The 27,695-nt window shown below is 43.7% G+C and overlaps 1 protein-coding gene across 7 annotated transcripts in view; it reads right to left on the reverse strand.

Moving 5' to 3' along the window:
- The window catches only part of SGSM3 (small G protein signaling modulator 3), a 746,342-nt gene that overhangs the window by 160,298 nt on the left and 558,349 nt on the right, over positions 1–27,695 (reverse strand). For all 7 annotated transcript variants that reach the window (XM_073592651.1, XM_073592650.1, XM_073592644.1 and 4 more), the window contains 2 exons: positions 13,959–14,008; positions 12,949–13,101 (listed from right to left, as the gene is read on the reverse strand). In XM_073592651.1, coding sequence (XP_073448752.1) covers positions 12,949–13,101; positions 13,959–14,008 — 203 coding nt within the window. The remainder of the gene's footprint in view (positions 1–12,948; positions 13,102–13,958; positions 14,009–27,695) is intronic.

A 27,695-nucleotide genomic window follows, 5' to 3' on the forward strand; every position in this document is an offset into this window, starting at 1 on the left:
AGGCCTCGACAATGTGTTCTTTTTTTTTTTTTTTTTTTTTTTTGGGACATACTGTCCAAACCTAGTGCAGGGTGGACCAACTGGTAGTCTAACTGACCTAAAGGGGAAAGCGACAGAGAAAATTATGAGCAGCCGTGTTGCTACTGGAGATGATGAGTGGCGGCTTGAGCCACTTGCTGAAATGCTTGCAGCGATTGCAAGGAAGCAGCCTTATTTGAAAGGCGAAAACAAAGTTAGCGGAATTATAAGTATGTAGGAATGACCGTGCGCAACATTGTACAAATAGATGGAGTGAGATGTGATTGTTAATGCTTTGATAAACGTGAGGCTGGGGATCTGAATCGTAAGTTCCACTGTATTCGTAAACACCGATGTAACTAGTTTGAACCGGGCTGGGGTGTGAGCACCGGTGGGGTTTGTTTGTAAGGGATCAGTCGATGAAGTTTGTATTGCCAAGCATCCGGATCGTTGAGCCGGTGCTGCGACTGGACTCGGATCGGTTGGTGAAGTTTGTATTGCCAAGGATCTGAATAGTTGAGCCGGTGCTGCGACTGGACTCGGATCGGTTGGTGGAGTTAGTATTGCAGAGGATCCGAATCGTTGCGCTGATGAAGCGACTAGATTCGGACCGGTTGTGGATGTAAGGCGACGGGGTGGCTTGTAAGCCGGATCCGAATCGTTGCGCCAGTGATACGATTGGACTCGGATCGACTGACGGTGTTAGTGGTTGAAGGGGCTTGTGATTGCCGAGGATCCGAATCATAGGGCCGATGTTGCGTGCTTGGTATCCAGTAAGAGGTGTAGGGGGTCAGTTAGGTGAAGTGTGTGTTTTCCGTAGGAGGTGTAGGGGGTCAGTAGGTGAAGTGGGGGCTTAGTAGGGGGTGTGGTGTGTGGGACACGGGTTCGAGACCTTGCGCTGTAAGCGACTTGTTCCGAAGGTGGCTTGTACTATTTGTACGGTTCGTACCGCCTAGCCGGTAAGATACCTGCCGAGTGGAGGTTGCCATGAGTGGTAACGTCGCGGATGCGACTGGGCTCGAATGAGGAACGTAGATAGGCAGTAAGTATGAATGCGTGCGAATAACCGAGTAAGACCTACGAAGCCGTAGGCGGTGCATGGAAGGGAACATAAAGCAACGGTTCGGTAGAAGGTAACAACAAGTCCTACCTGCAACAGCGAGCGTGGGACAATCAATGAAAACTTACGACCGATCTCGAAAGCACAACTACACGGACACCCAGTGAGTTGGCAGAGTTGGCCTCTGCAATGCATCTGATACGAATCAGTTTGTAAAACGTATGAAATGAATCCGATATAAATCGGTAGTAAGGAGTATCTGATACAAATTGGTTGTAGAGTGTATGTCATCCCTTACTGTGAAACCAAACACCTACCAACCACCCATCCCCCCAGGCTAATCAAGTGCAGAGAAGGCACCAGGTGGGTTTAATTACACCTCAATAAGCCACAGAAACGCATGCAAACAATACATGCTCATCTTCAAATGGATGAGATGGCAACCCCAATTAATTTTATAAGCAGTGAAGGCTATGGCGAGTGATATCGGAGAACGACCGACAGCAGCTCGGAGCTCGGCTTGGATCTACAAATGAATCGTATGTTTGCAGATGGGATTACAAACAAGGCAGAAGAACCTACGAACGTACTACGCCTGTGCCAAATGATGTCGGGACATGAGTGACAACAACTCGGCGGCAGGTTTTTTCAACGAAATGGATGCAGGATAGGAACCATAAAGAATCGCAAGATTGCACATGTTCCAAAAAGGTTTGAATCCTACCTGCAACACTCAGCGGGAACCGCTGTCGAAGAAAACGAACGGAGAAGCCGCGATGTACTTGTAATCAAATGCACAGACTGACGACCATGAGGTCAGCCTAATGCTATGTAGTACCACGCACTGGAACTGACACAGACCATCGTGGGTGGTCTGGTTAACCACTTGACGACCGCCTCACGCCGATTTACGTCGGCAAGGTGGCACGGACAGGCAAAATCACGTACATATACGTGATTTGCCTTCCGCGGGTGGGGGGTCCGATCGGACCCCCCCCGATGCCCGAGGCGGTCGTCTTTTGTCCAGCGGCGATCAGAGGTGAGGGGGAGGCCATCCGTTCGTGGCCCCCCCCTCGCGATCGCCGCCGGCCAATCACATCATTCCTTTGCTGCTGTATGCTAAACAGCAGCAAAGGAAATGATGTCATCTCTCCTCGGCTCGGTAATTTCCATTCCGGCCCGAGGAGAGAAGACAGGTATGTGAGTGCACAAACACACACACATACAGTAGAACATGCCAGGCACACTAAACACCCCGATCCCCCCCCCCCGATCCCCCCCCAATCACCCCCCCCCCTGACACAAACTGACACCAGCAGTTTTTTTTTTTTTTTTTTCTGATTACTGCATTGGTGTCAGTTTGTGACAGTTACAGTGTTGGGACAGTTAGTATTACCCCCCTTTAGGTCTAGGATACCCCCCTAACCCCCCCTAATAAAGTTTTAACCCCTTGATCACCCCCTGTCACCAGTGTCGCTAAGCGATCATTTTTCTGATCGCTGTATTAGTGTCGCTGGTGACGCTAGTTAGGGACCTAAATATTTAGGTTCGCCGTCAGCGTTTTATAGCGACAGGGACCTCCATATACTACCGAATAAATGTTTTAACCCCTTGATTGCCCCCTAGTTAACCCTTTCACCACTGATCACCGTATAACTGTTACGGGTGACGCTGGTTAGTTTGTTTATTTTTTATAGTGTCAGGGCACCCGCCGTTTATTACCGAATAAAGGTTTAGCCCCCTGATCGCCCGGCGGTGATATGCGTCGCCCCAGGCAGCGTCAGATTAGCGCCAGTACCGCTAACACCCACGCACGCAGCATACAGTGGTATAGAGTCAGGCCTGATCCCTGCGATCGCTAACAGTTTTTTTGGTAGCATTTTGGTGAACTGGCAAGCACCAGCCCCAGGCAGCGTCAGGTTAGCGCCAGTAGCGCTAACACCCACGCACGCACCGTACAGCTCCCTTAGTGGTATAGTATCTGATCGGATCAATATCTGATCCGATCAGATCTATACTGGCGTCCCCAGCAGTTTAGGGTTCCCAAAAACGCAGTGTTAGCGGGATCAGCCCAGATATCTGCTAGCACCTGCGTTTTGCCCCTCCGCCCAGCCCAGCCCAGCCCACCCAAGTGCAGTATCGATCGATCACTGACACTTACAAAACACTAAATGCATAACTGCAGCGTTCGCAGAGTCAGGCCTGATCCCTGCGATCGCTAACAGTTTTTTTGGTAGTATTTTGGTGAACTGGCAAGCACCAGCCCCAAGCAGTGTCAGATTAGCGCCAGTACCGCTAACACCCACGCACGCACCGTACACCTCCCTTAGTGGTATAGTATCTGAACGGATCAATATCTGATCCAATCAGATCTATACTGGCGTCTCCAGCAGTTTAGGGTTCCCAAAAACGCAGTGTTAGCGGGATCAGCCCAGATACCTGCTAGCACCTGCATTTTGCCCCTCCGCCCGGCCCAGCCCACCCAAGTGCAGTATCGATCGATCACTGTCACTTACAAAACACTTAACGCATAACTGCAGCGTTCGCAGAGTCAGGCCCGATCCCTGCGATCGCTAACAGTTTTTTTGGTAGCTTTTTACTGAACTGGCAAGCGCCAGCGGCCTAGTACACCCCGGTCATAGTCAAACCAGCACTGCAGTAACACTTGGTGACGTGGCGAGTCCCATAAGTGCAGTTCAAGCTGGTGAGGTGGCAAGCACAAGTAGTGTCCCGCTGCCACCAAGAAGACAAACACAGGCCCGTCGTGCCCATAGTGCCCTTCCTGCTGCATTCGCCAATCCTAATTGGGAACCCACCGCTTCTGCAGCGCCCGTACTTCCCCCATTCACATCCCCAACCAAATGCAGTCGGCTGCATGAGAGGCATTTTCTTTATGTCCTCCCGAGTACCCCTACCCAACGAACCCCCAAAAAAGATGTCGTGTCTGCAGCAAACGCGAATATAGGCGTGACACCCTCTATTATTGTCCCTCCTGTCTTGACAATCCTGGTCTTTGCATTGGTGAATGTTTTGAACGCTACCATACACTAGTTGAGTATTAGCGTAGGGTACAGCATTGCACAGACTAGGCACACTTTCACAGGGTCTCCCAAGATGCCATCGCATTTTGAGAGACCCGAACCTGGAACCGGTTACAGTTATAACAGTTAGTTACAAAAAAAGTGTAAAAAAAAAAAAAAATATATAAAATAAAAAAAAATAGTTGTCGTTTTATTGTTCTCTCTCTCTCTCTATTCTCTCTCTCTTGTTCTGCTCTTTTTTACTGTATTCTATTCTGCAATGTTTTATTGTTATTATGTTTTATCATGTTTGCTTTTCAGGTATGCAATTTTTTATACTTTACCGTTTACTGTGCTTTATTGTTAACCATTTTTTTGTCTTCAGGTACGCCATTCACGACTTTGAATGGTTATACCAGAATGATGCCTGCAGGTTTAGGTATCATCTTGGTATCATTCTTTTCAGCCAGCGGTCGGCTTTCATGTAAAAGCAATCCTAGCGGCTAATTAGCCTCTAGACTGCTTTTACAAGCCGTGGGAGGGAAAGCCCCCCACCGTCTTCCGTGTTTTTCTCTGGCTCTCCTGTCTCAACAGGGAACCTGAGAATGCAGCCGGTGATTCAGCCAGCTGACCATAGAGCTGATCAGAGACCAGAGTGGCTCCAAACATCTCTATGGCCTAAGAAACCGGAAGCTACGAGCATTTTATGACTTAGATTTCGCCGGATGTAAATAGCGCCATTGGGAAATTGGGGAAGCATTTTATCACACCGATCTTGGTGTCATCAGATGCTTTGAGGGCAGAGGAGAGATCTAGGGTCTAATAGACCCCAATTTTTTTCAAAAAAGAGTACCTGTCACTACCTATTGCTATCATAGGGGATATTTACATTCCCCGAGATAACAATAAAAATGATTAAAAAAAAAAAAAAAAATGAAAGGAACAGTTTAAAAATAAGATAAAAAAGCAAAAAAAATAATAAAGAAAAAAAAAAAAAAAAAAAAAAAGCACCCCTGTCGCCCCCTGCTCTCGCGCTAAGGCGAACGCAAGCGGCGGTCTGTCGTCAAATGTAAACAGCAATTGCACCATGCATGTGAGGTATCGCCGCGAAGGTCAGATCGAGGGCAGTAATTTTTGCAGTAGACCTCCTCTGTAAATCTAAAGTGGTAACCTGTAAAGGCTTTTAAAGGCTTTTAAAAATGTATTTATTTTGTTGCCACTGCACGTTTGTGCGCAATTTTAAAGCATGTCATGTTTGGTATCCATGTACTCGGCCTAAGATCATCTTTTTTATTTCATCAAACATTTGGGCAATATAGTGTGTTTTAGTGCATTAAAATTTTAAAAAGTGTGTTTTTTCCCCAAAAAATGCGTTTGAAAAATCGCTGCGCAAATACTGTGTGAAAAAAAAAAAATGAAACACCCACCATTTTAATCTGTAGGGCATTTGCTTTAAAAAAATATATAATGTTTGAGGGTTCAAAGTAATTTTTTTGCAAAAAAAAATAACTTTTTCATGTAAACAATGAGTGTCAGAAAGGGCTTTGTCTTCAAGTGGTTAGAAGAGTTGGTGATGTGTGACATAAGCTTCTAAATGTTGTGCATAAAATGCCAGGACAGTTCAAAACCCCCCCAAATGACCCCATTTTGGAAAGTAGACACCCCAAGCTATTTGCTGAGAGGCATGTCGAGCCCATGGAATATTTTATATTGCGACACAAGTTGCGGGAAAGAGACAAATTTTTTTTTTTTTTTTTTGCACAAAGTTGTCACTAAATGATATATTGCTCAAACATGCCATGGGAGTATGTGAAATTACACCCCAAAATACATTCTGCTGCTTCTCCTGAGTACGGGGATACCACATGTGTGAGACTTTTTGGGAGCCTAGCCGCGTACGGGACCCCGAAAACCAAGCACCGCCTTCAGGCTTTCTAAGGGCGTGAATTTTTGATTTCACTCTTCACTGCCTATCACAGTTTCGGAGGCCATGGAAAGCCCAGGTGGCACAAACCCCCCCCAAATGACCCCATTTTGGAAAGTAGACACCCAAAGCTATTTGCTGAGAGGTATAGTGAGTATTTTGCAGACCTCACTTTTTGTCACAAAGTTTTGAAAATTGAAAAAAGAAAAAAAAAAAGTTTTTTCTTGTCTTTCTTCATTTTCAAAAACAAATGAGAGCTGCAAAATACTCACCATGCCTCTCAGTAAATAGCTTGGGGTGTCTACTTTCCAAAATGGGGTCATTTGGGGGGGTTTTGTGCCACCTGGGCATTCCATGGCCTCCGAAACTGTGATAGGTAGTGAGGAGTGAAATCAAAAATTTTCACCCTTAGAAATCCTGAAGGCGGTGCTTGGTTTTCGGGGCCCCGTACGCGGCTAGGCTCCCAAAAAGTCCCACACATGTGGTATCCCCATACTCAGGAGAAGCAGCTAAATGTATTTTGGGGTGCAATTCCACATATGCCCATGGCCTGTGTGAGCAATATATCATTAAGTGACAACTTTGTGCAAAAAAAAAAAAAAAAAAAGTGTCACTTTCCCGCAACTTGTGTCAAAATATAAAATATTCCATGGACTCAATATGCCTCTCAGCAAATAGCTTGGGGTGTCTACTTTCCAAAATGGGGTCATTTGGGGGGGGGGGGGGTTTGTGCCACCTGGGCATTCCATGGCCTCCGAAACTGTGATAGGCAGTGAAGAGTGAAATCAAAAATTTACACCCTTAGAAATCCTGAAGGCGGTGCTTGGTTTTCGGGGCCCCGTACGCGGCTAAGCTCCCAAAAAGTCCCACACATGTGGTATCCCCATACTCAGGAGAAGCAGCTGAATGTATTTTGGGGTGCAATTCCACATAGGCCCATGGCCTGTGTGAGCAATATATCATTTAGTGACAACTTTTTGTAAATATTTTTTTTTTTTTGTCATTATTCAATCACTTGGGACAAAAAAAATAAATATTCAATGGGTTCAACATGCCTCTCAGCAATTTCCTTGGAGTGTCTACTTTCCAAAATGGGGTCATTTGGGGGGGTTTTGTACTGCCCTGCCATTTTAGCACCTCAAGAAATGACATAGGCAGTCATAAACTAAAAGCTGTGTAAATTACAGAAAATGTACCCTAGTTTGTAGACGCTATAACTTTTGCGCAAACCAATAAATATATGCTTATTGACATTTTTTTTACCAAAGACATGTGGCCGAATACATTTTGGCCTAAATGTATGACTAAAATTTAGTTTATTGGATTTTTTTTATAACAAAAAGTAGAAAATATCATTTTTTTTCAAAATTTTCGGTCTTTTTCCGTTTATAGCGCAAAAAATAAAAACTGCAGAGGTGATCAAATACCATCAAAAGAAAGCTCTATTTGTGGGAAGAAAAGGACGCAAATTTCGTTTGGGTACAGCATTGCATGACCGCGCAATTAGCAGTTAAAGCGACACAGTGCCAAATTGGAAAAAGACCTCTGGTCCTTAGGCAGCATAATGGTCCGGGGCTCAAGTGGTTAAATACCCTCCGGGCTCCTCCCATAATTTCAGGCCACCATACTGGCCTTCCTATATATATTATATATATTTTTTATTTTATTTTTTTTACCTTTTGCTATAAAACATACACAATACAAAAAAAAAAAAAAGTTTCTTTATAAATTTAGGCCAATATGCATTCTGCTACATATTTTGGGTAAAAAATAAATATATAAATAATAAGCGCATATTGATTGGTTTGCACAAAAGTTTTAGCGTCTACAAAATAGTGGAAAGCATTTTTATTATTTTATTTTTTTTTACTAGTAATGACGGTTATCAGTGATTTTTAGCGGGACTGCGACAGACCGGACACCTAGCTCACATTTGACACTTCTTTGGGAACCAGTGACATTATTAAAGGGATCAGTGCTAAAAATATGCACTGATCTAATGACACTGGCAGGGAAGGGGTTACCATCAGGGGCGATCAAAGGGTTAAATGTGTTCCCTCAGTGTGTTTCTGTGTGGGGTGGATGGCTGCCTGGGACAACACACAGGTCCGTCTTTCTGCATAGCAGAAAGGCCAGATCCTGTGTCATCCCCTGTCAGAATGGAGATCTGCCTTGTTTACACAGGTAGACCTCCGTTCTGTCTCTTTTTGGAACAATCGCAGGCAGCCGGCAGACAAGGAGTCCGCCGGACCCGCTGATTAGCTCACCCGCTGGCCAATTGGCACGCGCCCACAGAACCTTGTACACAAACCGACGTACACCTACGGCGATTCGCGCAGCCGGGCCAACCTGCCGCAGTGTAACTGCGGCGGCTGGTTGGCAAGAGGTTAAAGCAAAAGATCAAAAATTGTTGTTTTTTTTTTTTTATCTTTTGCTTTTAAAAAGATAAAGAAGAAATGTGGGGTCTTTTTCTTTTTGACCCCAGAGCTCTCTATAAAGAGGACCCATCATCCTTTTTTCATTTTATATATTACAAGGGATGTTTACATTACTTGTAAGAGGAAAAAAAAAATATCAAAAAAAAAAAATTAAAGGAACAAAGTGAAAAAAAAAAAAAAAAAAAGAAAAGTAAAAAAAAAAAAAAAATTAAAGCGCCCCATTCCTTCGTGCTCATGCAGAAGTGAACACATACGTAAGTCACGCACGCATATGTAAACGGCGTTTGCGCCAATCACCGCGAACGTTAGACCTCCTCTGTAACCCTAAAGAGGTAACCTGTAAAGGCATTTAAAGCTTCACCAATGGAGATATTCAAGTACCGCAGTTTGTCACCATTCCACAAGCATGCGCGATTTTAAAGAGTAACATGTTAGGTATCTATTTACTCGGTGTAACATCACCTTTCACATTATACAAAAAAATTGTGGTATATTTGGTGTTTTGTTTTTTATTTTCATTAAAATGTATTTTCTTTCCTAAATATTTAATATGAAAAACTGCTGCACAAATACCGTGTGACATAAAAAATGTAAACGATTGGCATTTTATTCCCTAGGGTCTCTGCTAAAAAAAAAGTGTATAATGTTTGGGGGTTCAAAGTAATTTTCTAGCAAAAAATACTGATTTAAACTTGTAAACCAAAAGTGTCAGAAAAAGCCTGGTCTTCAAGTAGTTAAAAAGACACGCGCCCATTCATTGAAACTGGAAGAGAAGCAGTTTAACCTTAAAATGTGTAGAGGGTTCTTTACCGTCAGAGCGATAAGGGTGCGGAACTCCCTTCCGCAAGCAGTGGCATCAGCAGGGAGTATCGATAGTTTAAAAAACTGTTAGATAACCCTGTATTCTAGCATATCTTGACATTTATGTTTCTCTGCTAGGGTCACTATTGTCACTTGTGAATTCCCTCAGCTCTACCTGTTGTCCATCATCTTTCGAAACCAGTATATCTTATGTGCTCAGCAGAGTAGGGTATTGCTGGGACAACCGATTTGTATATTGGCTGCTGTGACCCTATTGTTTCATTTCATAATGATATTATATGTTACATGTTTATGTCAGTTCCTTGAAATTTATACCGTATCCTCTTTGAAAAATAAAGGAATTACAAAAAAAAAAACTATTAGATGGGCTTTCTAACAATCGCTACATACAGGGATATGGGATTTATTATTGACATAAACACACATACACACTATGTACTCGGTCCAAGTTAATTGCCAATCTGTATGCAATTGCACTGTGTGTTGGCAGAGTGCATGCAGATTGTAAACTAGCAGATCTGCCAGACGGAGATCTGCTAGAAGATCTAGCAGACCAGTCTACGGACAAACTGCTGGGTGGTGGCAAGTTACCGTTTGTTGTGTGTCTGGCGTGTGGACAGTAGTAAGAGTGATTAACACTGGGGTTCCATCTTGTGGGATAGCTGGAGGAATCGTGGAAGTGTGTGATAATTGCTAGACTGCTCCCCAACCCTTATGCCCTGTACACACAATAGGATTTTCCGACAATAAATATTGGATGTGAGCTTGTTGTCGGAAAGTCCGACCGTGTGTATGCTCCATAGAACATTTGTTGTCAGAATTTCCGCCAACAAATGTTTGAGAGCAGGTTCTCAAATTTTCCGACAACAAAACTTGTTGTCGGAAATTCTGATCGTGTGTACATAAGTCCGACACACAAAAGTCCACGCATGCTCAGAATCAAGCAGAAGAGCCGCACTGGCTATTGAACTTAATTTTTCTCGGCTCATCGTACGTGTTGTACGTCACCGCGTTCTTGACGTTCGGAATTTCCGACAACATTTGTGTGACTGTGTGTATGCAAGACAAGTTTGAGCCAACATCCTTCGGAAAAAAATCCACGGTTTTGTTGTCGGAAAATCCTATCGTGTGTACAGGGCATTAGAGTGTACCAGATTGTATGCAAGATTCGTATCTGCCTGTGTGGTCAGCTGGCTTAGTTGGAGTTGAATCTCACTCTAGTGGTGGCCAGAGGTAGTGTAAAGGCTGTGAAAGTGTATCACGGCCAGTCCTACTTGCTCAGAATAAGTTCCCCCTTAGTCCCTTCTTACCCCTAGTCAAGGACCACGCCACCATGGGAGTGTATTTCATGACAGGCATATCCAAAAGCTTTGCTAGCATCCAAATTGCCTGCAGGAAGTAGCCTATTAACCAGGGTCTATGAATATCCAGCCTGTGTCCTGTACCATTCGATTAAAATATTACATATATCATATAAAATATTTGGATACATAATACTTTAATATGCATGAGTAAGCATGTAAGATGGGAAAGTCATATCAAAAAGAGGAACATTGACTTATCTGTAAATTCCACGGACACGCTATCTGGGCGCTTCCACTATAACCCTACCAAACTCTATTGAGTCCTCAGCTTTCTAGCAAGCGATGCAGAGTAACAAAGAAACAGAAGGGTGGGGTGGCCTGTGTCCTGTACTGTACTCTAAGAAATTGAATTTACAGGTAAGTTGACTGGTCGACTGGTAAGTGGACCCTGTGATGTCCCGAAGCAATGCATGAGGAGGGTGGGCAACAACTAGGCAAACAGAACTGGCCTAACAACAACCGGGTCAACAGACCCAACTTAGGGTGCGGCTGCAGAAAACCTTGCAGCCCAAGGCTTCAACCGTAGAAGACTGAACATCCCCATGGTCAAAGTTGAAAATGTATGAACAGAAGATCCCAGGAATGCCCAGGAAACACCTATCAGTATGTAAAAGCGAGTTTTGTTTAGAGTATAAGCTCTAGCGATCAGCTGCATAAGCCAGTGAGCAATGGTTGACTTAGAAGCAGGTTGTCCTTTGCAAGGTCCTGAGGGCAGAACAGATAGCGGCTATTGCTTTGAGGTAGACACTGATGGCTCTGACTATGTCAGGCAATTAATACATTTTTTTGGGGGGGTGCTTTGGAGCATGGCACATAGATGGAAGAACTAGAACTTCATTGAGGTAGAAATTTGATGCCACCTTGGAAATGAAGGAAGGCCTTGGATGTAGGGTACCTTATTATTTTGAAGGATGAGGAGTGACTCTGTAAGAAAGAGAGACCAACTCTGAGAAATGTCTGACAGACAGAATGGTGACCAGAAAGGCTACCCTGAGGGAGAGGTCACCTGAGGGGATATCTTTGATGAGTTCAAAGGGTGGTTCTGCAGGGCAGAGAGAACCAAGTTGAGGTCCAAATGATGCACAGGGTGCTTCAAGGGGGACCAGAGCTAGGATATACTTTGCATATGTTTTGAGAAGGTAGAGTGAAGCTGGAGATTTTTTAAAGAGAATGGGTAAGGTCAAAACCTGTCCTTTAAGTTACATAGTAGGTGAGGTCGAAAAACGACACAAGTCCATGAAGTCCAACCTATGTGTGTGATTATATGTCAGTATTACATTGTGTATGCCTGTAAGTTTCGGTCGTTCAGGTGCTAATGGTTTATTGAAACTATCGATGCCCCCCGCAGAGACTACCGCCTGTGCAAGTGTGCAAGTTCTGGTCAAGTCTAGATTGGAGGAAGGCCAGAATCTGATATCCCAAGAAATGTCTGGGGCTGAAGAATCTGTGTTCACACCAGGTAAAGTAGGATTTCCAGGTTTGATAATATAAGTTTCTGGAAGTGGCTTTTCTTGCTTTTAGCAAGTTATGGATGGCAGACTAAAAGACCCCCGTCTATTGGGAACTGTCGTTAAAGCCAGTGACTGATAAGGAGGATGGAATATAGGTCCCTAGGACAATAGGTCTGGCCTGTTGGAAAGAGGCCATTGATCATCTCCTAGTAGTATGAGTATGTCTGTGTACCAGGTTCTTCTGGGCTAATTCTGTGCTATGAGAATCAACAGTTTCTTGTCTTGCTTTATCTTCTGGAGCAGACAAGGCAGAATATCCATTGGAGGGAAGGCAAAGATTAGCCTGAACTAAGACCAGAGGATTATCAAGACATCCAATGCCAGTGCCAAAGGATCTTTTGGACCTGGATATCAACTTCCAGGGTCCTCCATTTCTCACAAATCAGGTTGAAAATGTTGGGGTGAGGGGCCTTTTCCCCTTGATTCAGCAGATGACGGTTGAGGTAATTAGCTTTCTAGCTGTAGACTACAGAGATCGCTTGACAGAGTTTGTGTCTAAGAGATGATCTGGCTTGCTCCCTTTGAGGTTGGATTACTCCTGTTGCTGCCTTGGTGGTTGATCACGGCCTTGGCATTGTCTAACTGCATCCACATACTGAGGAGTGTGGTAGGGTTTATGCAGAGGCGCCAGGTGGTGTGTCCCCAAAACCTTTGCCAATGTCCAATCACCTGAAAGTATGAGCCTGTAACCCAGGGTCTGTACAGGCCTATGTCCTGTATTTTACAATATAATCCATTTAATAGTAAACACTGCAAAAGTTTTGTAAGTACATTACACGTATTTATCTTACCTCTTCGATAAAGAGCCAGGGATGACACGGTCCACCTAACAAAGAGGGCTTCTTCAGTCCATGTTCAAATATTGCCTTAATACTTGGACATAATGTTCCCCGAACCAAATCTGTGATACCTTCAGTCACAGAGTCGTCCCCAGCAATTGAATACTGTGTGAAGACACAAAAGAAGTGTCAAATGCAAGTACTGGAATATAGTTTGAACTAATACATAGGGATAATAAGGATTTTCTTGATTTGAACTCCCTTTAGGAGGACTTAGACACCCATCATTTAGTAGCATGGGGGGCAGAATTCCTACTGTTGTTAAGTATTAGGAAAACTGACATACAAGTAGAACTAAAAACAAAAACTAGTGGGGAAGGGTTAAAACTCATTAGATTTATTTTTGTCATTGGTGTCCCATTGGGAAGATTTATTTTCATTTCTCCTCCAGGGCCAAAACAGGAACTGAAAGGAAATCCCTTCAAAGTGAGAGAATCACCAGAATTAATGTTCCCATTGCAATATTTCCCCTCTATTGTGGTTTTGTTGACAACCCAGAGTTTGGCATTTTCTTTCACATTCACCCTTGGTGATAATGGTGAACAGGAGAAATAAAGAGCATGAATCTGCCTAATGGGGGACACAAGCAGCAATAACTTCCTACTGCTGTTAATATTGACCAGCAGAATAATGTCTCCCTAAAGTGTAATAATGATGTTTGGCTGCCATTATAGTTACCTGGGCAAACTACATTCTCTGATATATAAGAACTCAAATTTTAACACTGCTTCTTAGTGTTCTTAGAACTAGTCAGCTGAATATGGTTTCTGACATTTCAGTGAACTTACAACCTACTGGTATGTTAATCATTTTACAATTGATTTCTACTGCTTTATTTTTCTAACTAGCAGCCTGTAATTTGCTGTTAAAGCATCCCCAACACTCTTCTTCCTTCAGTTTTTACTTAACCTAAAGGATACTAAATAAATCGCAAAGTAACTAAACAAAATTTTTTGTCTCACCTCTTTACTTCTTTCATCAAGAATCTCCACAAATTTTGCAGGAAACCAGCCTAAAAAAATAATATTGCTATTGCAAATTATAACGGATTTAAAAAGTTAACAATTTGTAGTTGAAGATTAAAACAGGCCATGGACCTTGGGAATCTGCATGCATAACTGGCTGCCCTTGGGTTTAACATTTTAAAAGCAATAAAGTGAACTCCATACAGATATACTAGGCTGACAAGATAACCTCAATTGAAAGAGGTGAGGAGAAAAAAAATAAACGGTGGTAAGTTCTGGGGAGGTGGGTTGTTTAGTTAGGGAACAATGATCGTGATGACTTTTCTATTCTGCTTTATCACAAGCTCCCCCAGCAGGGCTGTTAGAAATTATGGGGCCCTGTACAATCTCCCTGAGGGTCATCCTCCTCCATCCCATCACAGTGCCCCACTAATATAAGCAGCCTTGGTATTACCTGCTCTGCAGAAGCACATATTCCAACTTTTTATGTCACAACATTTGTGAAACACAAAATTTCGGAAAAAATACACACACATATACACAGAATTATAGGTCACATATACAAAATAAATTGCACAATTTTTGATAAAAGATAACAGGTGAGGTTGTGCCAAGTAAATATATATGTGTCAAGCCATAAAATTGTGTGTACCTGTGAAACCGCAACAAACTTTGGTACCCTATATTTTCCACAGGCGACACTTTAAAAGTTCCATACAGGTCAGCAGTTTAGAGTTAACCATGAATAATGTGCCTATAATTATTGGTATAACTCTAGCGTAAGCAGTGATATGTAACAAGTGTAGAGTAGCTGATGTTTTCGTTCGTAGGCGCCCCTGATGTATGCATTTACATTCATACATACGTGTATGTGGGGCTCAAATTTTTTTTTGGGGTGGGGGCATTTTAAGTAGGGTTGCACTGATATCAGTTTTTTAAGACCAAGTACGAGTAACTATACTTTTCCTCATTTTCTTACCAATACAGATTCCTATTTTAATTTTTTTTTTTATTTACATTTTTATAACTTTGGTGTAAAAAAGAATTCCGCGCTGCCCTTAATACTAGCAGCTAACACAACAATTAGATATAGCAATATGATAAAGGAACAAATAGTGTAGCGCTCTGTGAGAAATAAAAATAAAATAAGCGTGATGCAAATCAAAATTGGGCAATAGACCCAAATACACTCAGTAATGAAATATAAACATAAATAATAGTCCGTGCATGTAAGTGATAGGATGTCTGTGATGGTCAAATGTTCAAAAAAAGTGCAAAACTTCATATTGATATCCAAACAGTGATGGAAATGTGTGGCTAGAATGAGGGGAACCACCACCGATGAACAGAAGGCTTAACAAGACGTTTGAACCCAAAAGAACATACGTTCAATGAGTCAAACAAGCTGTGTTGTGTAGACAACAGTTATAGATGGATGCTTTAATTCTCCAAATGGACCAGGAACACCTGACTATCCACAAGATGGAGGATGTCCTTGCAGGGTAGTTTCATGGGAGACAATGGTCAAACATCAATGGATATGGTGAGGGTGATTATAAAGGAGGAGAACAGAAAGGGCCGCATAGCATAATTCCGTTTAAAATTGCAAAAAGTTTTTAATGAAGCTAGAAAACTTACATTTGGTAGATAAAACAAGCGCTTTTTAAAATCAAATGGCGGCAGTGGAGTCCTTACCGACGCATTTCGTCTATGTGGACATCGTCTGGGGTCCCTCCACTGCAGCCCTCCAGATATATATAGATAGTGTAACCCCAATCATGAGAGCCAAGCCCCAAATGTGTTTCCAAAAATGGCGGACTGGCATGTGTTCTACGCTTTGGTCTGGAAAAGGGATGTTAGACTGTATGTCTTGACGTGGCCAAACGGCGCATGACAGCATGTCTGCGCCGCAAGCCGGAAGTGTATCCAGCCTCGTTATGGCGGAACACAATGCTATCCACCCCTCATGCTGATAGGCGCCATGTGACGTGATGACATCATGCGCTTCTAGGGCGAGTCGAGCATGCGTTCCACGAAGAGACGGACAGAAGGAATAAACCGCCCATCCCCTGACGTAATGACATTACATACATCGGGACGGACAGAAGGAATAATCCGCCCATCCAGTGACTTAATGGCGTCACAACAAAAATGAAATGACGTGCGCTCCAGGTTTAACCAGGAAGGAAAAAAGTCCCTATATGGGAACACAAGCGAAATACATTCTGGATAAGCAACAACTAGAATTGTGGAAAGCCATCTGGCAAAGTACATCGCTGTGTTAGTAAACAAGGTCATTTATGCAGACGATGTTCTCCTCTTCCTAGGAGACACAGAGCAATCATTAAAGCAGGCGATGTGTATTTTCAGAGACTTTGGAAGACTCTCTGGTTTAGTTATAAACTGGGAAAAATCAGCACTTATGCCAGTGGACCCCATTGGGAACCAAATATCTTCCGGTAGTCCCCAAGTGGAAGTAGTTGAGACAATGAAATATCTGGGAATATATATATCTAGAGCCCCAAATAAATTTATAGATAACAACACAGTTCCCCTTTTGACTAAATTTAAAAGTAAAATAGAAATCTGGCAGCGACCTCTTTTATCGGTCGCAGGGAGATGCAATCTGATTAAAATAGTATGGTTGCCACAAGTATTGTATGTATTGCATAATTCCCCGACTTGGATACATAAGAAATGGTTTAGAAAAATTGATTCTCCATTTAGTGGTTTAATATGGAAAGGTGGCCAACCCAGGATAAGTCTACAAACCCTACAGCTATCAACAAGGGAGGGGGGCATGGCGGTACCGCACCCACGAAGTTACTTTTTGGCAGCCCAACTGCAACACCTAAAACGGAATAGAGAACCAGAAGGAGGTATAAATAGGGAATTAATGATATTAGGGAGTCCGCATAAATCAGTAGTGGAGGTATTGGAGGCTAATTCCTTTCTTAGTAAAACCCCCACAGTAGGACTAGCCATAAAAATATGGAAAGCAGTTAAATCACTTAGGGGACAAGGTGGGGTGACAGAACAAACTCCCCTCTGAGAGAATAAAAATCTGCGGGAACTGGAGAAGATAGGGAGGATTAAAGAATGGGAAAGGAATAGGTAGGTTGGTCCAGCTGTACGAGGGAAGAACGTTAAAAACATTCACTGCATTGAGAGAGGAATATGATATACCTAAGTATACATTCTATAAATATTTACAAATTAGACATGCTTTAAATGCCCAGTTTGAGGAACAAGGCCCGGTTTGGTGGAATACCCCTTTGTATCAAAAAAATCGCTGGCCCTGGAAAGAGTAAGGGATTTATATCTGACATATATTTAGATTTATGTGGAGGAAGTATTGAATGCCCAGAATCCCTTAAGAGTAGGGGGAAATGGGAGGAGGATCTAGGGGCAATATCGGACGGCCAATGGAGGAAGGTATTAGAGAGAGGACACTTAGTGTCGGTCTCGCCCACACAGGTGGTTTCATTTTTGATGTTGGTTCACAGGCCATACTATACACCTAAGAGAATGTTTGAGTTTGGATGAAGAGTAGATTCGGGGTGCCCTAGATGTCAGGGCACAGAGGATTTGCTGCATATGATATGGAGGTGCCCTAAGTTGTTTCGCTATTGGTCAGAGAGCCTTGAAACAATAAACACGATATATAGGTCTAGATTGAGATGGATCCCAGACTCTGCATCTTGGGCTTGGGAGAGGGAATAGATGGTATGCCCGGTGTAACTAAAGCAGTGCTGAGGTGTCTTTTTCAAGCAAGAAAATTAATAGCACAAAGATGGAAAGCAAAAAAACCCTCAACGGTAAGAGAATGGGTCAGCATAGTAACAGAGATGATATGGAGAGAGAAAACAGTGTATACAAGGAGAAGAAATATTAAGGATTTTAAAAAAGTGTGGGGGCCCTGGTTGGAGAGGATGGGATATCCTATGTAAAGCATTAAAAGAAAGGCTATGGAAGGCTCTGTGGAAATTAATATACAGGAGTAGGAGAAAGTATGACCCAGAATATATGTAAGGAAGGGAGGGAAGGGATAAAAGGGAGTAGCAAATAAAACAGGGGGCTAAAGGGGTAAATACTGTGAAATGTTCTCAAATGTATTCTGTATTATTTTTATTGTGGCTACTTCTGATATTTTTATAAATTACAAACTGTAACTGAAGAAAACGAATAAAGATTATTTAACAAAAAAAAAAAAAAAAAAAAGTAAACAAGGCAATTTAAAAGAATAATGGAATAACAAATTAGCACTCCTCTGTAAAAAACAAGGAGATGCTGTCTGATTATGCATGATGGTTGTGTATATAAACAGACGGTACACTAGAAAACCCCCAGGAAAGGGAATCTAATGAAAAAATGGTGTGACCAAAATTTTTTTATGTACTGTATAATAAATGTAAATATAAAAATATTTTAAGAATACCTCAAATTAAGTTGCTGAACACATCGCTCTGATCAAAAGTGGCGATACAAAATACACCGTACCCAGACATAAATTACATCACAATCGTGACCCCAAGGGAACACAGTTCATGGTGATAGATAGGTACATCCCCCCCTTGGAGGGCGGTGCCATGACCTGGGGCGTTTCCAGATTGGCCTGAACGTGGAGTTGGACATCAACTCCTTCATCAATAAAGCATAGAAGTATTTAGACGCTCTTTTGCTTGTTATGTTTCCATTCATCTGTTTATAAATTCCTCTCTATTTTTATTTTATTTTGGGTTTTTTCTGTATTTCATTTAAATTGTATGAACACATACATGACCCATGAGAGTCCACCACACGGGTGTATATACTAATATGTTTTTACCTTAAACATTTTAACAATTTCCTATTTTTTTTCTTTTTTTTTTGTTTCTCGAAGGAACGATCTGGTTGATTTATTTGACCAGATATTCCCTTCTTTTTCTTAATAGGCAGAGTGTTGTTTGTTCAACACTGGCCATTTATTATTCAACTGTAATTTTAGGTATCCTTTAGATATTTTCATATTTACATTTATTATACAGTACATAAAAAAATTTTGGTCACACCATTTTTTCATTAGATTCCTTTTCCTGGGGGTTTTCTAGTGTACCATCTGTTTATATACACAACGATCATGCATAATCAGACAGCATCTCCTTGTTTTTAACAGAGGAGCGCTAATTTGTTATTCCATTATTCTTTTAAATGACCTTGTTTCCTAACACAGCGATGTACTATGGCTTTCAACAATTCTAGTTGTTGCTTATCCGGAGTGTATATCGCTTGTGTTCCCATATAGGGAATTTTTTCCCTTCCTGGTTAAACCTGGAACGCACGTCGGTTTTATTTTTGTTGTATGTGACGCCATTATGTCACGGGATGGGCGGATTATTCCTTCTGTCTGTCCCAATGTATGTGATGTCATTACGTCACGGGATGGGTGGATTATTCCTTCTGTTCGTTTCTTCGTGAAACGCATGCTCGACTCGATCTTGAGGCGCATGACGTCATCACGTCATATAGCGCCACTCAGCATGAGGGGTGGTTAGCATTGTGTTCTGCCATAATGAGGCTGGATAAACTTCTGGCTTGTGGTGCATGACAGCATTGGCCACGTCAAGACATACAGTCTAACATCCCTTTTCCAGACCGAGGAGTGGAACGCACGCCAGTCCGCGATTTTGGCTAAAACAGGAAGTAATTTTTTGAACAGTTGGAAACACATTGGGGGTTTGGCTCTCATGATTGGGGTTACCTTATCTATATATATCTGGAGGGCTGCAGTGGAGGGACACCCCAGACGATGTCCACGGAGACTAAATGCGTCGGGAAGGACTCCACTGCCGCCATTTGATTTTAAAAAGCGCATGTTTTATCTACCAAATGTAAAGTTTTCTAGCTTTATTAAACACTTTTTGCAATTTTAAACAGAATTATGCTATGTGGCCCTTTCTGTTCTCCTCCTTTTTAATCACCCTCACCATATCCATGGATGTTTGACCATCATCTTCCATGAAACTACCCTGCAAGGACATCCTCCATCTTGTGGATAGTCAGGTGTTCCTGGTCCAGCGATTTGGAGAGTTAAAACGTCCAACTATAACTGTTGTCTACACAACACAGCTTGTTTGACTCATTGAATGCATGTTCTTTTGGTTTCAAACGTCTTGTTAAGCCTTCTGTTTATCGGTGGTGGTTCCCCTCACTCTAGCCACACATTTCCGTCACTGTTTGGATATCAATATGAAGTTTTGAACTTTTTTGAACATTTGACCGTCATGGACATCCTATCACTTACATGCACGGACTATTATTGATGTTTATATTTCATTACTGTGTGTATTTGGGTCTATTGCCCAATTTTGATTTGCATCACGCTTATTTTATTTTTATTTCTCACAGAGCGCTACACTATTTGTTCCTTTATCATTTTTATAACTTTCACTTTTTTTTGATGGAGAGGTGGGGAGGGGGTTATTGTTTAGGGTGGAGAGGGGGTAATTGTTTAGGGTGGAGAAGTGGGGAGTGGCGTTATTGTTTAGTGTAGGGAGGGGTGTTATTGTTTAGGGTGGGGAGGGGTGTTATTGTTTAGGGTGGAGAGGGGGCCATTGTTTAGGGTGGAGAGGTGGGTTATTGTTTAGGATGGAGAGGGCGATATTGTTTAGGGTGGGAGTGGTGTTATTGTTTAGGGTGGAGAGGTGAGGAGGGGTGTTATTGTTTAGGGTGGGGAGGGGTGTTATTGTTTAGGGTGGGGCGGGGTATTATTGTTTAGGGTGGGGCGGGGTGTTATTGTTTAGGGTGGCGAGGGGGTTATTTAGGGCGGAGGGGAGGGGGTTATTGTTTGGGGTGGAGAAGTGGGGAGGGGTGTTATTGTTTATGGTGGAGAGGTGGGGAGGAGTGTTATTGTTTAGGGTGGAGAGGGGGTCATTGTTTAGGGTGGAGAGGTGGGGAGGGGCGTTATTGTTTAGACTCCTTTCACACTGAGCTGCCTGGCGCATTAGTGGTAAAGCGCCGCTAGTTTCATTGGTGCTTTACCGTCGTTATAGTGGCTCTTTTCGCCCCTGCTAGCGACCGAATAAAGGTTTAATAGCGCCCCTGTAGTGCTGCTGCCGAAGCACTTTGCAGGTGATTCGGCAGCGGTGCCCATTCATTTCAATGGGCAGGGGCGTTGGAGGAGCATTGTATACACCGCTCCTCCACGGCCCCAAAGATGCTGCTTGCAGGACATTTTTTTTTAACGTCCTGCCAGCGCAGCACCCCAGTGTGAAAGCACTCTGGCTTTCACACTGGGGAGCATTGAGAGACTTTTTCAGGTGCTTTACAGGCACTATTTTTAGAGCTAAAATGCCTGAAAAACACCTCTAGTGAAAAAGGGGTCTTAGGGTGGAGAGGTGGGGAGGAGGTTATTTTTTAGGGTGGAGAGGGGATGAGGGGCATTATTGTTTAGGATGGAGAGGCTGTTATTATTTAGGGTGGGGAGGGTGGTTATTGTTTAGGGCGGAGAGGGGTGTTATTGTTTAAGGCGGAGAGAGGTGTTATTGTTTAGGGTGGAGAGGGGTGTTATTGTTTAGGTTGGAGAGGTGGGGAGGGGTGTTATTGTTTAGGTTGGAGAGGTGGGGAGGGTGTTATTGTTTAGGGTGGAGAGGTGTGTTACTGTTTAGGGTGGAGAGGTGGGAGGGAGGTTATTGTTTAGGGTGGAGATGGGGTTATTGCTTAGGGGCGAGAGGGGGTTATTGCTTAGGGGCGAGAGGGGGGTATTGTTTAGGGTGGGAAGGGGGGTTATTGTTTAGGGTGGAGAGGTGGGTTATTGTTTAGGGTGTAGGGGTGGGGAGGGGTGTTATTGTTTAGGTTGGAGAGGTGGGGAGGGGTGTTATTGTTTAGGTTGGAGAGGTGGGGAGGGGTGTTATTGTTTAGGTTGGAGAAGTGGGGAGGGTGTTATTGTTTAGGGTGGAGAGGTGGGAGGTGCATTATTGTTTAGTAAGAAGAGGCTGTTATTGTTTAGGGTGGGGAGGGGGGTTATTGTTTAGGGTAGAGAGGTGGGGAGGGGGGCCATTGTTTAGGGTGGAGAGGGGTGTTATTGTTTAGTGTGGAGAGGTGGGGAGGGTGTTATTGTTTAGGGTGGAGAGGTGTGTTACGGTTTAGGGTGGAGAGGTGGGGAGGGGGGTTATTGTTTAGCGTGGAGAGGTGGGGAGGGGGGTTATTGTTTAGGGTGGAGAGGGGGTTACTGTTTAGGGTGGAGAGGGGCGTTATTGTTTAGACCCCTTTCACACTGAGCAGCCTGCCGCATTAATGGTAAAGCACCGCTAGTTTCATTGGCGCTTTACCGTCGTTTTAGCGGTGCTTTTCGTCCCTGCTAGCGGCCGAATAAAGGGTTAATAGCGCCCGTGTAGTGCTGTTGCCGAAGCACTTTGCAGGTGATTCGGCAGCGGTGCCCATTCATTTCAATGGGCAGGGGCGTTGGAGGAGCATTGTATACACCGCTCCTCCACGGCCCCAAAGATGCTGCTTGCAGGACATTTTTTTTTAATGTCCTGCCAGCGCAGCACCCCAGTGTGAAAGCACTCTGGCTTTCACACTGGGGAGCATTGAGAGACTTTTTCAGGTGCTTTACAGGCACTATTTTTAGAGCTAAAATGCCTGAAAAACACCTCTAGTGAAAAAGGGGTCTTAGGGTGGAGAGGTGGGGAGGAGGTTATTGTTTAGGGTGGAGAGGTGGGGAGGGGCATTATTGTTTAGGATGGAGAGGCTGTTATTATTTAGGGTGGGGAGGGTGGTTATTGTTTAGGGCGGAGAGGGGTGTTATTGTTTAAGGCGGAGAGGGGTGTTATTGTTTAGGGTGGAGAGGGGTGTTATTGTTTAGGGTGGAGAGGGGTGTTATTGTTTAGGGTGGAGGGGTGTTATTGTTTAGGTTGGAGAGGTGGGGAGGGGTGTTATTGTTTAGGTTGGAGAGGTGGGGAGGGTGTTATTGTTTAGGGTGGAGAGGTGTGTTACTGGTTAGGGTGGAGAGGTGGGGAGGGGGGGTTATTGTTTAGGGTGGAGATGGGGTTATTGCTTAGGGGCGAGAGGGGGTTATTGCTTAGGGACGAGAGGTGGGTATTGTTTAGGGTGGGAAGGGGGGTTATTGTTTAGGGTGGAGAGGTGGGTTATTGTTTAGGGTGGAGAGGTGGGTTATTGTTTAGGGTGTAGGGGTGGGGAGGGGTGTTATTGTTTAGGTTGGAGAGGTGGGGAGGGGTGTTATTGTTTAGGTTGGAGAAGTGGGGAGGGTGTTATTGTTTAGGGTGGAGAGGTGGGAGGTGCATTATTGTTTAGGGTGAAGAGGCTGTTATTGTTTAGGGTGGGGAGGGGGGTTATTGTTTAGGGTAGAGAGGTGGGGAGGGGGGCCATTGTTTAGGGTGGAGAGGGGTGTTATTGTTTAGTGTGGAGAGGTGGGGAGGGTGTTATTGTTTAGGGTGGAGAGGTGTGTTACGGTTTAGGGTGGAGAGGTGGGTTATTGTTTAGCGTGGAGAGGTGGGGAGGGGGGTTATTGTTTAGGGTGGAGAGGGGCGTTATTGTTTAGACCCCTTTCACACTGAGCCGACTGCCGCATTAGTGGTAAAGCACCGCTAGTTTCATTGGCACTTTACCGTCGTTTTAGCGGCGCTTTTCGCCCCTGCTAGCGGCCGAATAAAGGGTTAATAGCGCCCGTGTAGTGCTGTTGCCGAAGCACTTTGTAGGCGATTCGGCAGCGGTGCCCATTTATTTCAATGGGCAGGGGCGTTGGAGGAGCATTGTATACACCGCTCCTCCACCGCCCCAAAGATGCTGCTTGCAGGACATTTTTTTTAACGTCCTGCCAGCGCAGCACCCCAGTGTGAAAGCACTCTGGCTGGTTAAGGTGGAGAGGGGTGTTATTGTTTAGGGTGGAGAGGTGGGTTATTGTTTAGGGTGCAGGGGTAGGGAGGGGTGTTATTGTTTAGGATGGAGAGGTGTGGACGGTGTTATTGTTTAGGGTGGAGAGGTGGGGAAGTTTGTTTGTATATGCAGGAAGGGGGGGTATTTTGGAACCTACACACTGCCAATCACTGCACTACAACACCCAACAGACCTGCACTCCCCCTCCACGAAGTTCTGCAGCAGCAGAACAACCTTAACAACCAATGATTGCCTGCATTCTTTTCTTGTATACGTTTCATCTGTCAATGGGGGAATCCCACTGACTAAGGAAAGAGCCGAATCTGAAGGTATCGGTTTCAGGTATTGGCGCATTTGCACAAGTACTGATACTCGTGCAAGTGCTTTGTATCGGCACCGATACAGTGCTAGGGTGTAAGTTTAACCACTTCAATACAGGGCACTTTCCCCCCTTCCTGCCCAGGCCAATTTTCAGCTTTCAGTGCTGTCACATTTTAAACGACAATTGCGCGATCGTGCAACACTGTACCCAAACAAATGTTTTATAATTTTGTTCCCACAAAGAGAGCTTTCTTTTGGTGGTATTTGATCACCATTGGGTTTATTATTTTTTGTTAAACAAATAAAAAAATACAGAAAAAAAAAAAAAAAGGTTTTCTTTGTTATAAAATATTGTAAATACGTTTTCTCCTTCACTGATGGGCACTGATGAGGCTGCCCTAACGGGCACTGATGGGGTGGCACCGATGATGAGGCACTAATATGCAGCACTCATAGGTGGCACAGAAAGGCCACACTGATGGGCACTCATAGGTGGCACTGATGGGCGGCACTGATAGATGGCACTGATTGGCATCCCTAATGGGCACTGATTTGCATCTCTGGTGGTCATTTGTGGGCATCCCTGGTGGGTCTGCACTGATAATCAATGCGGTGATTATCAGCGCAGACCCCCCCCTGTCAGGAGAGCATCCGATCGGCTCTCCTCTACCTGCGCCTTGTCAATGCGAATAAAGGCAAAGGCTATAAACAGAACTTCCTGACCAGCTGTGGTTGGAGATAGCTGATCACATGGTAAAGAGCCTATGTCATAGGCTCTTTACCAAGATTGGAAATGCGGTGTGTCAGACGGACACACCACACCACCGATCGCCGTGCTGCGTGCCCCCGTGGGCGCACGTGAGTGGCTTATCCTGCTGGACATCATATGACATCCAGTTAGGATAATGAAACCACTGTGCGGCCATCATATTGCTATATGGTGAGCAGGAAGTGGTTCATTTGACACTTTTTTTTTTTTTTTTACATTTTTTAAATAAAGGCTTTTTTCCATCGCATATGGGGACAAAAGTTCCCATATGTAAAGCATTTTTTGGTGACAGGTTGTCTTTAATGAGACATTAGGGATCTCAAGGAGAACTTGTGTAAGTGGAGCCTGGGAAACATGGCGGAGGTGAATGGGGGAGTGATACTCATGGTGGTGTGTGGAGGCGATCTGTCGGCTGCAAATTTCCACACACTTAGTCAGATGCTTCCTTTTAGGTCTCATCTACACTTGTGTTTGAAGGGGCAGTAAAAATGCATGACTGAGCCCTCAACCACTCCCCCTTATGCTGCAGAGGCACTGCCACTGCAGTATGGAGGCGGTGGCGGGGATAGGCTTTACAAACACTCCCAGTGGGTGCTGCCACTGTGTGTAACCCCCTACTGCCAACGCTATACTAGCAGTGCCTCTGCCGCATAAGGGGGAGTGGTCGGGGGCTCAGCCGTGCATTTTTACTGCCCCTCCAAACACAAGTGTAGATGATATCCAAAAGGAAGCGTCTCACTATGCTTATGATCTTCATCATTATCATGATGATGATCACAGTACAGCAGCTGCTCACATGGCTGTTTGTATTGACTTGCCACTTGCAGTAGTCTTCAGGTGCTGCATATGACTGTATTGCTACAGTGCCTTGCAAAAGTATTCACCCCCTTGGCATTTTTCATGTTTTGTTGCCTCACAACCTGGAATTAACATGAATTGCTTGAGGATTTGCATCATTTAATTTACATAACATGCCCACAACGTTGAAGATTTTTTTTTTATTGTGAAGCAAACAACAAATAGGACAAAATAAATCCCCACAGCATGATGCTGCCACCACCATGTTTCACTTTGGGGATGGTGTTCTTTGCCATCACATATAATTCAGATTTAAAAAACATTGAACTAAAGGCTGTAATGTAATAAAATAGGTAAAAATCCAAGGGGGTGAATACTTTTGCAAGGCACTGTATATCTGCTTCTGCCTGTATCTTCAATAAAGTGCTGTGCAGTTCAGTTGTGCCACTTGCCTGTGCACTGGGATCCCTGTGCTGCGCCCTCAGCAACCCCCCCAACTCCGTCACCTCCACCCACCGGCTACAGCCTCACCTTCTGAAACACTTACTGACTGAGGCAGTTAGATCACTCTGCCTGGGAAAGGCAACGAGCAGCTGGCCGGAACTTTAAATGCAGCATCGGAAACCACCGCAAACAAAAAATAGTCCCCTCCCTGCTGCTGCCACCTGGGCCCCTCTGCTGGACTGATGGCACCCAAGGAAATGTAATTTAAAGTGCAACTTTACTCATAACAACTTGATAAAAATAATAATTTTCTATCAAAATTTGTGCGCTGTAAATTGCCTTCAGCATTGCTCCTGTCTTTTCTTGCTGGAGGCTGCCTGTTTGCTGAAGCCCAGAGCGCCTGAACAGTGGAAAATCTTTAGGCTGTCAGCAGATCGGTCTCTACAAATTCGGCAAAGTGCCTAAAAATAGAGAGCAACTGAGCATGTGCAGAGCAGGATGAGACAGTGTATTACTGGATTTTAACTACTTAAGGACCAGCCTCGTTTTGGATTTTACATGTTTAAAACAGTTTTTTTTGCTAGAAAATTACTTAGAACCCCAAACATTATATATGGTTTTTCTTTAACACCCTAGAGAATAAAATGGCGGTTGTTGCAATACTTTTTTTTGCACCGTATTTGCGCAGCGGTCTTAAAAGCGCACTTTTTTTGGAAAAAAATCACTTTTTTGAATAAAAAATAAGACAACAGGAAAGTTAGCCCAATTTTTTTTTATATTGTGAAATATAATGTTATGCCAAGTAAATTGATACCCAACATGTCACGCTTGAAAATTGCGCCCGCTCGTGGAATGGCGTCAAACTTTTACCCTCAAAAATCTCCATAGGCCACGTTTAAAAAATTCTACAGGTTGCATATTTTGCGGTACAGAGGAGATCTAGGACTAGAATTATTGCTCTCGCTCTACCGGTCGCTGCAATACCTCACATGTGTGGTTTGACCACCGTTTTCATATGTGGGCGCTACTCGCGTATGCGTTCGCTTCTGCGCGCGAGCTCGTCGGGACGGGGGAGTTTAAAAATTTTTTTTTTTTTTTTTATTATTATTTATTTTACAATATTTTATTTTTACACTGTTTAAAAATAAATGGTGTCACTTTTATTCCTATTACAAGGAATGTAAACATCCCTTGTAATAGAAAAAAGCATGGCAGGACTTCTTAAATATGAGATCTGGGGTCAAAAAGACCTCAGATCTCATATTTACACTAAAATGCAATAAAAAAAAAAAAAAAAAAAAAAAAATCATTTAAAAAAATTACATTTGAAAAAATGTGCCTTCAAGAGGCGTGGACAGAAGTGACGTTTTGACGTCGCTTCCGCCCAGCAGTGTCATGGAGACGAGTGGGCGCCATCTTAGCCTCTGCACGGGTTGTGGGGCTTGCTCTGCATACTGACAAGCAGTGATGGGGGGGGTGACTGCTGCGAAAGCCTTGCAACCCGAGAAACCCGACAAAGCCCAAGT

The sequence above is a fragment of the Aquarana catesbeiana genome, linkage group LG07 (assembly GCF_042186555.1).
Source record: "Aquarana catesbeiana isolate 2022-GZ linkage group LG07, ASM4218655v1, whole genome shotgun sequence".
Classification (NCBI taxonomy): domain Eukaryota; kingdom Metazoa; phylum Chordata; class Amphibia; order Anura; family Ranidae; genus Aquarana; species Aquarana catesbeiana.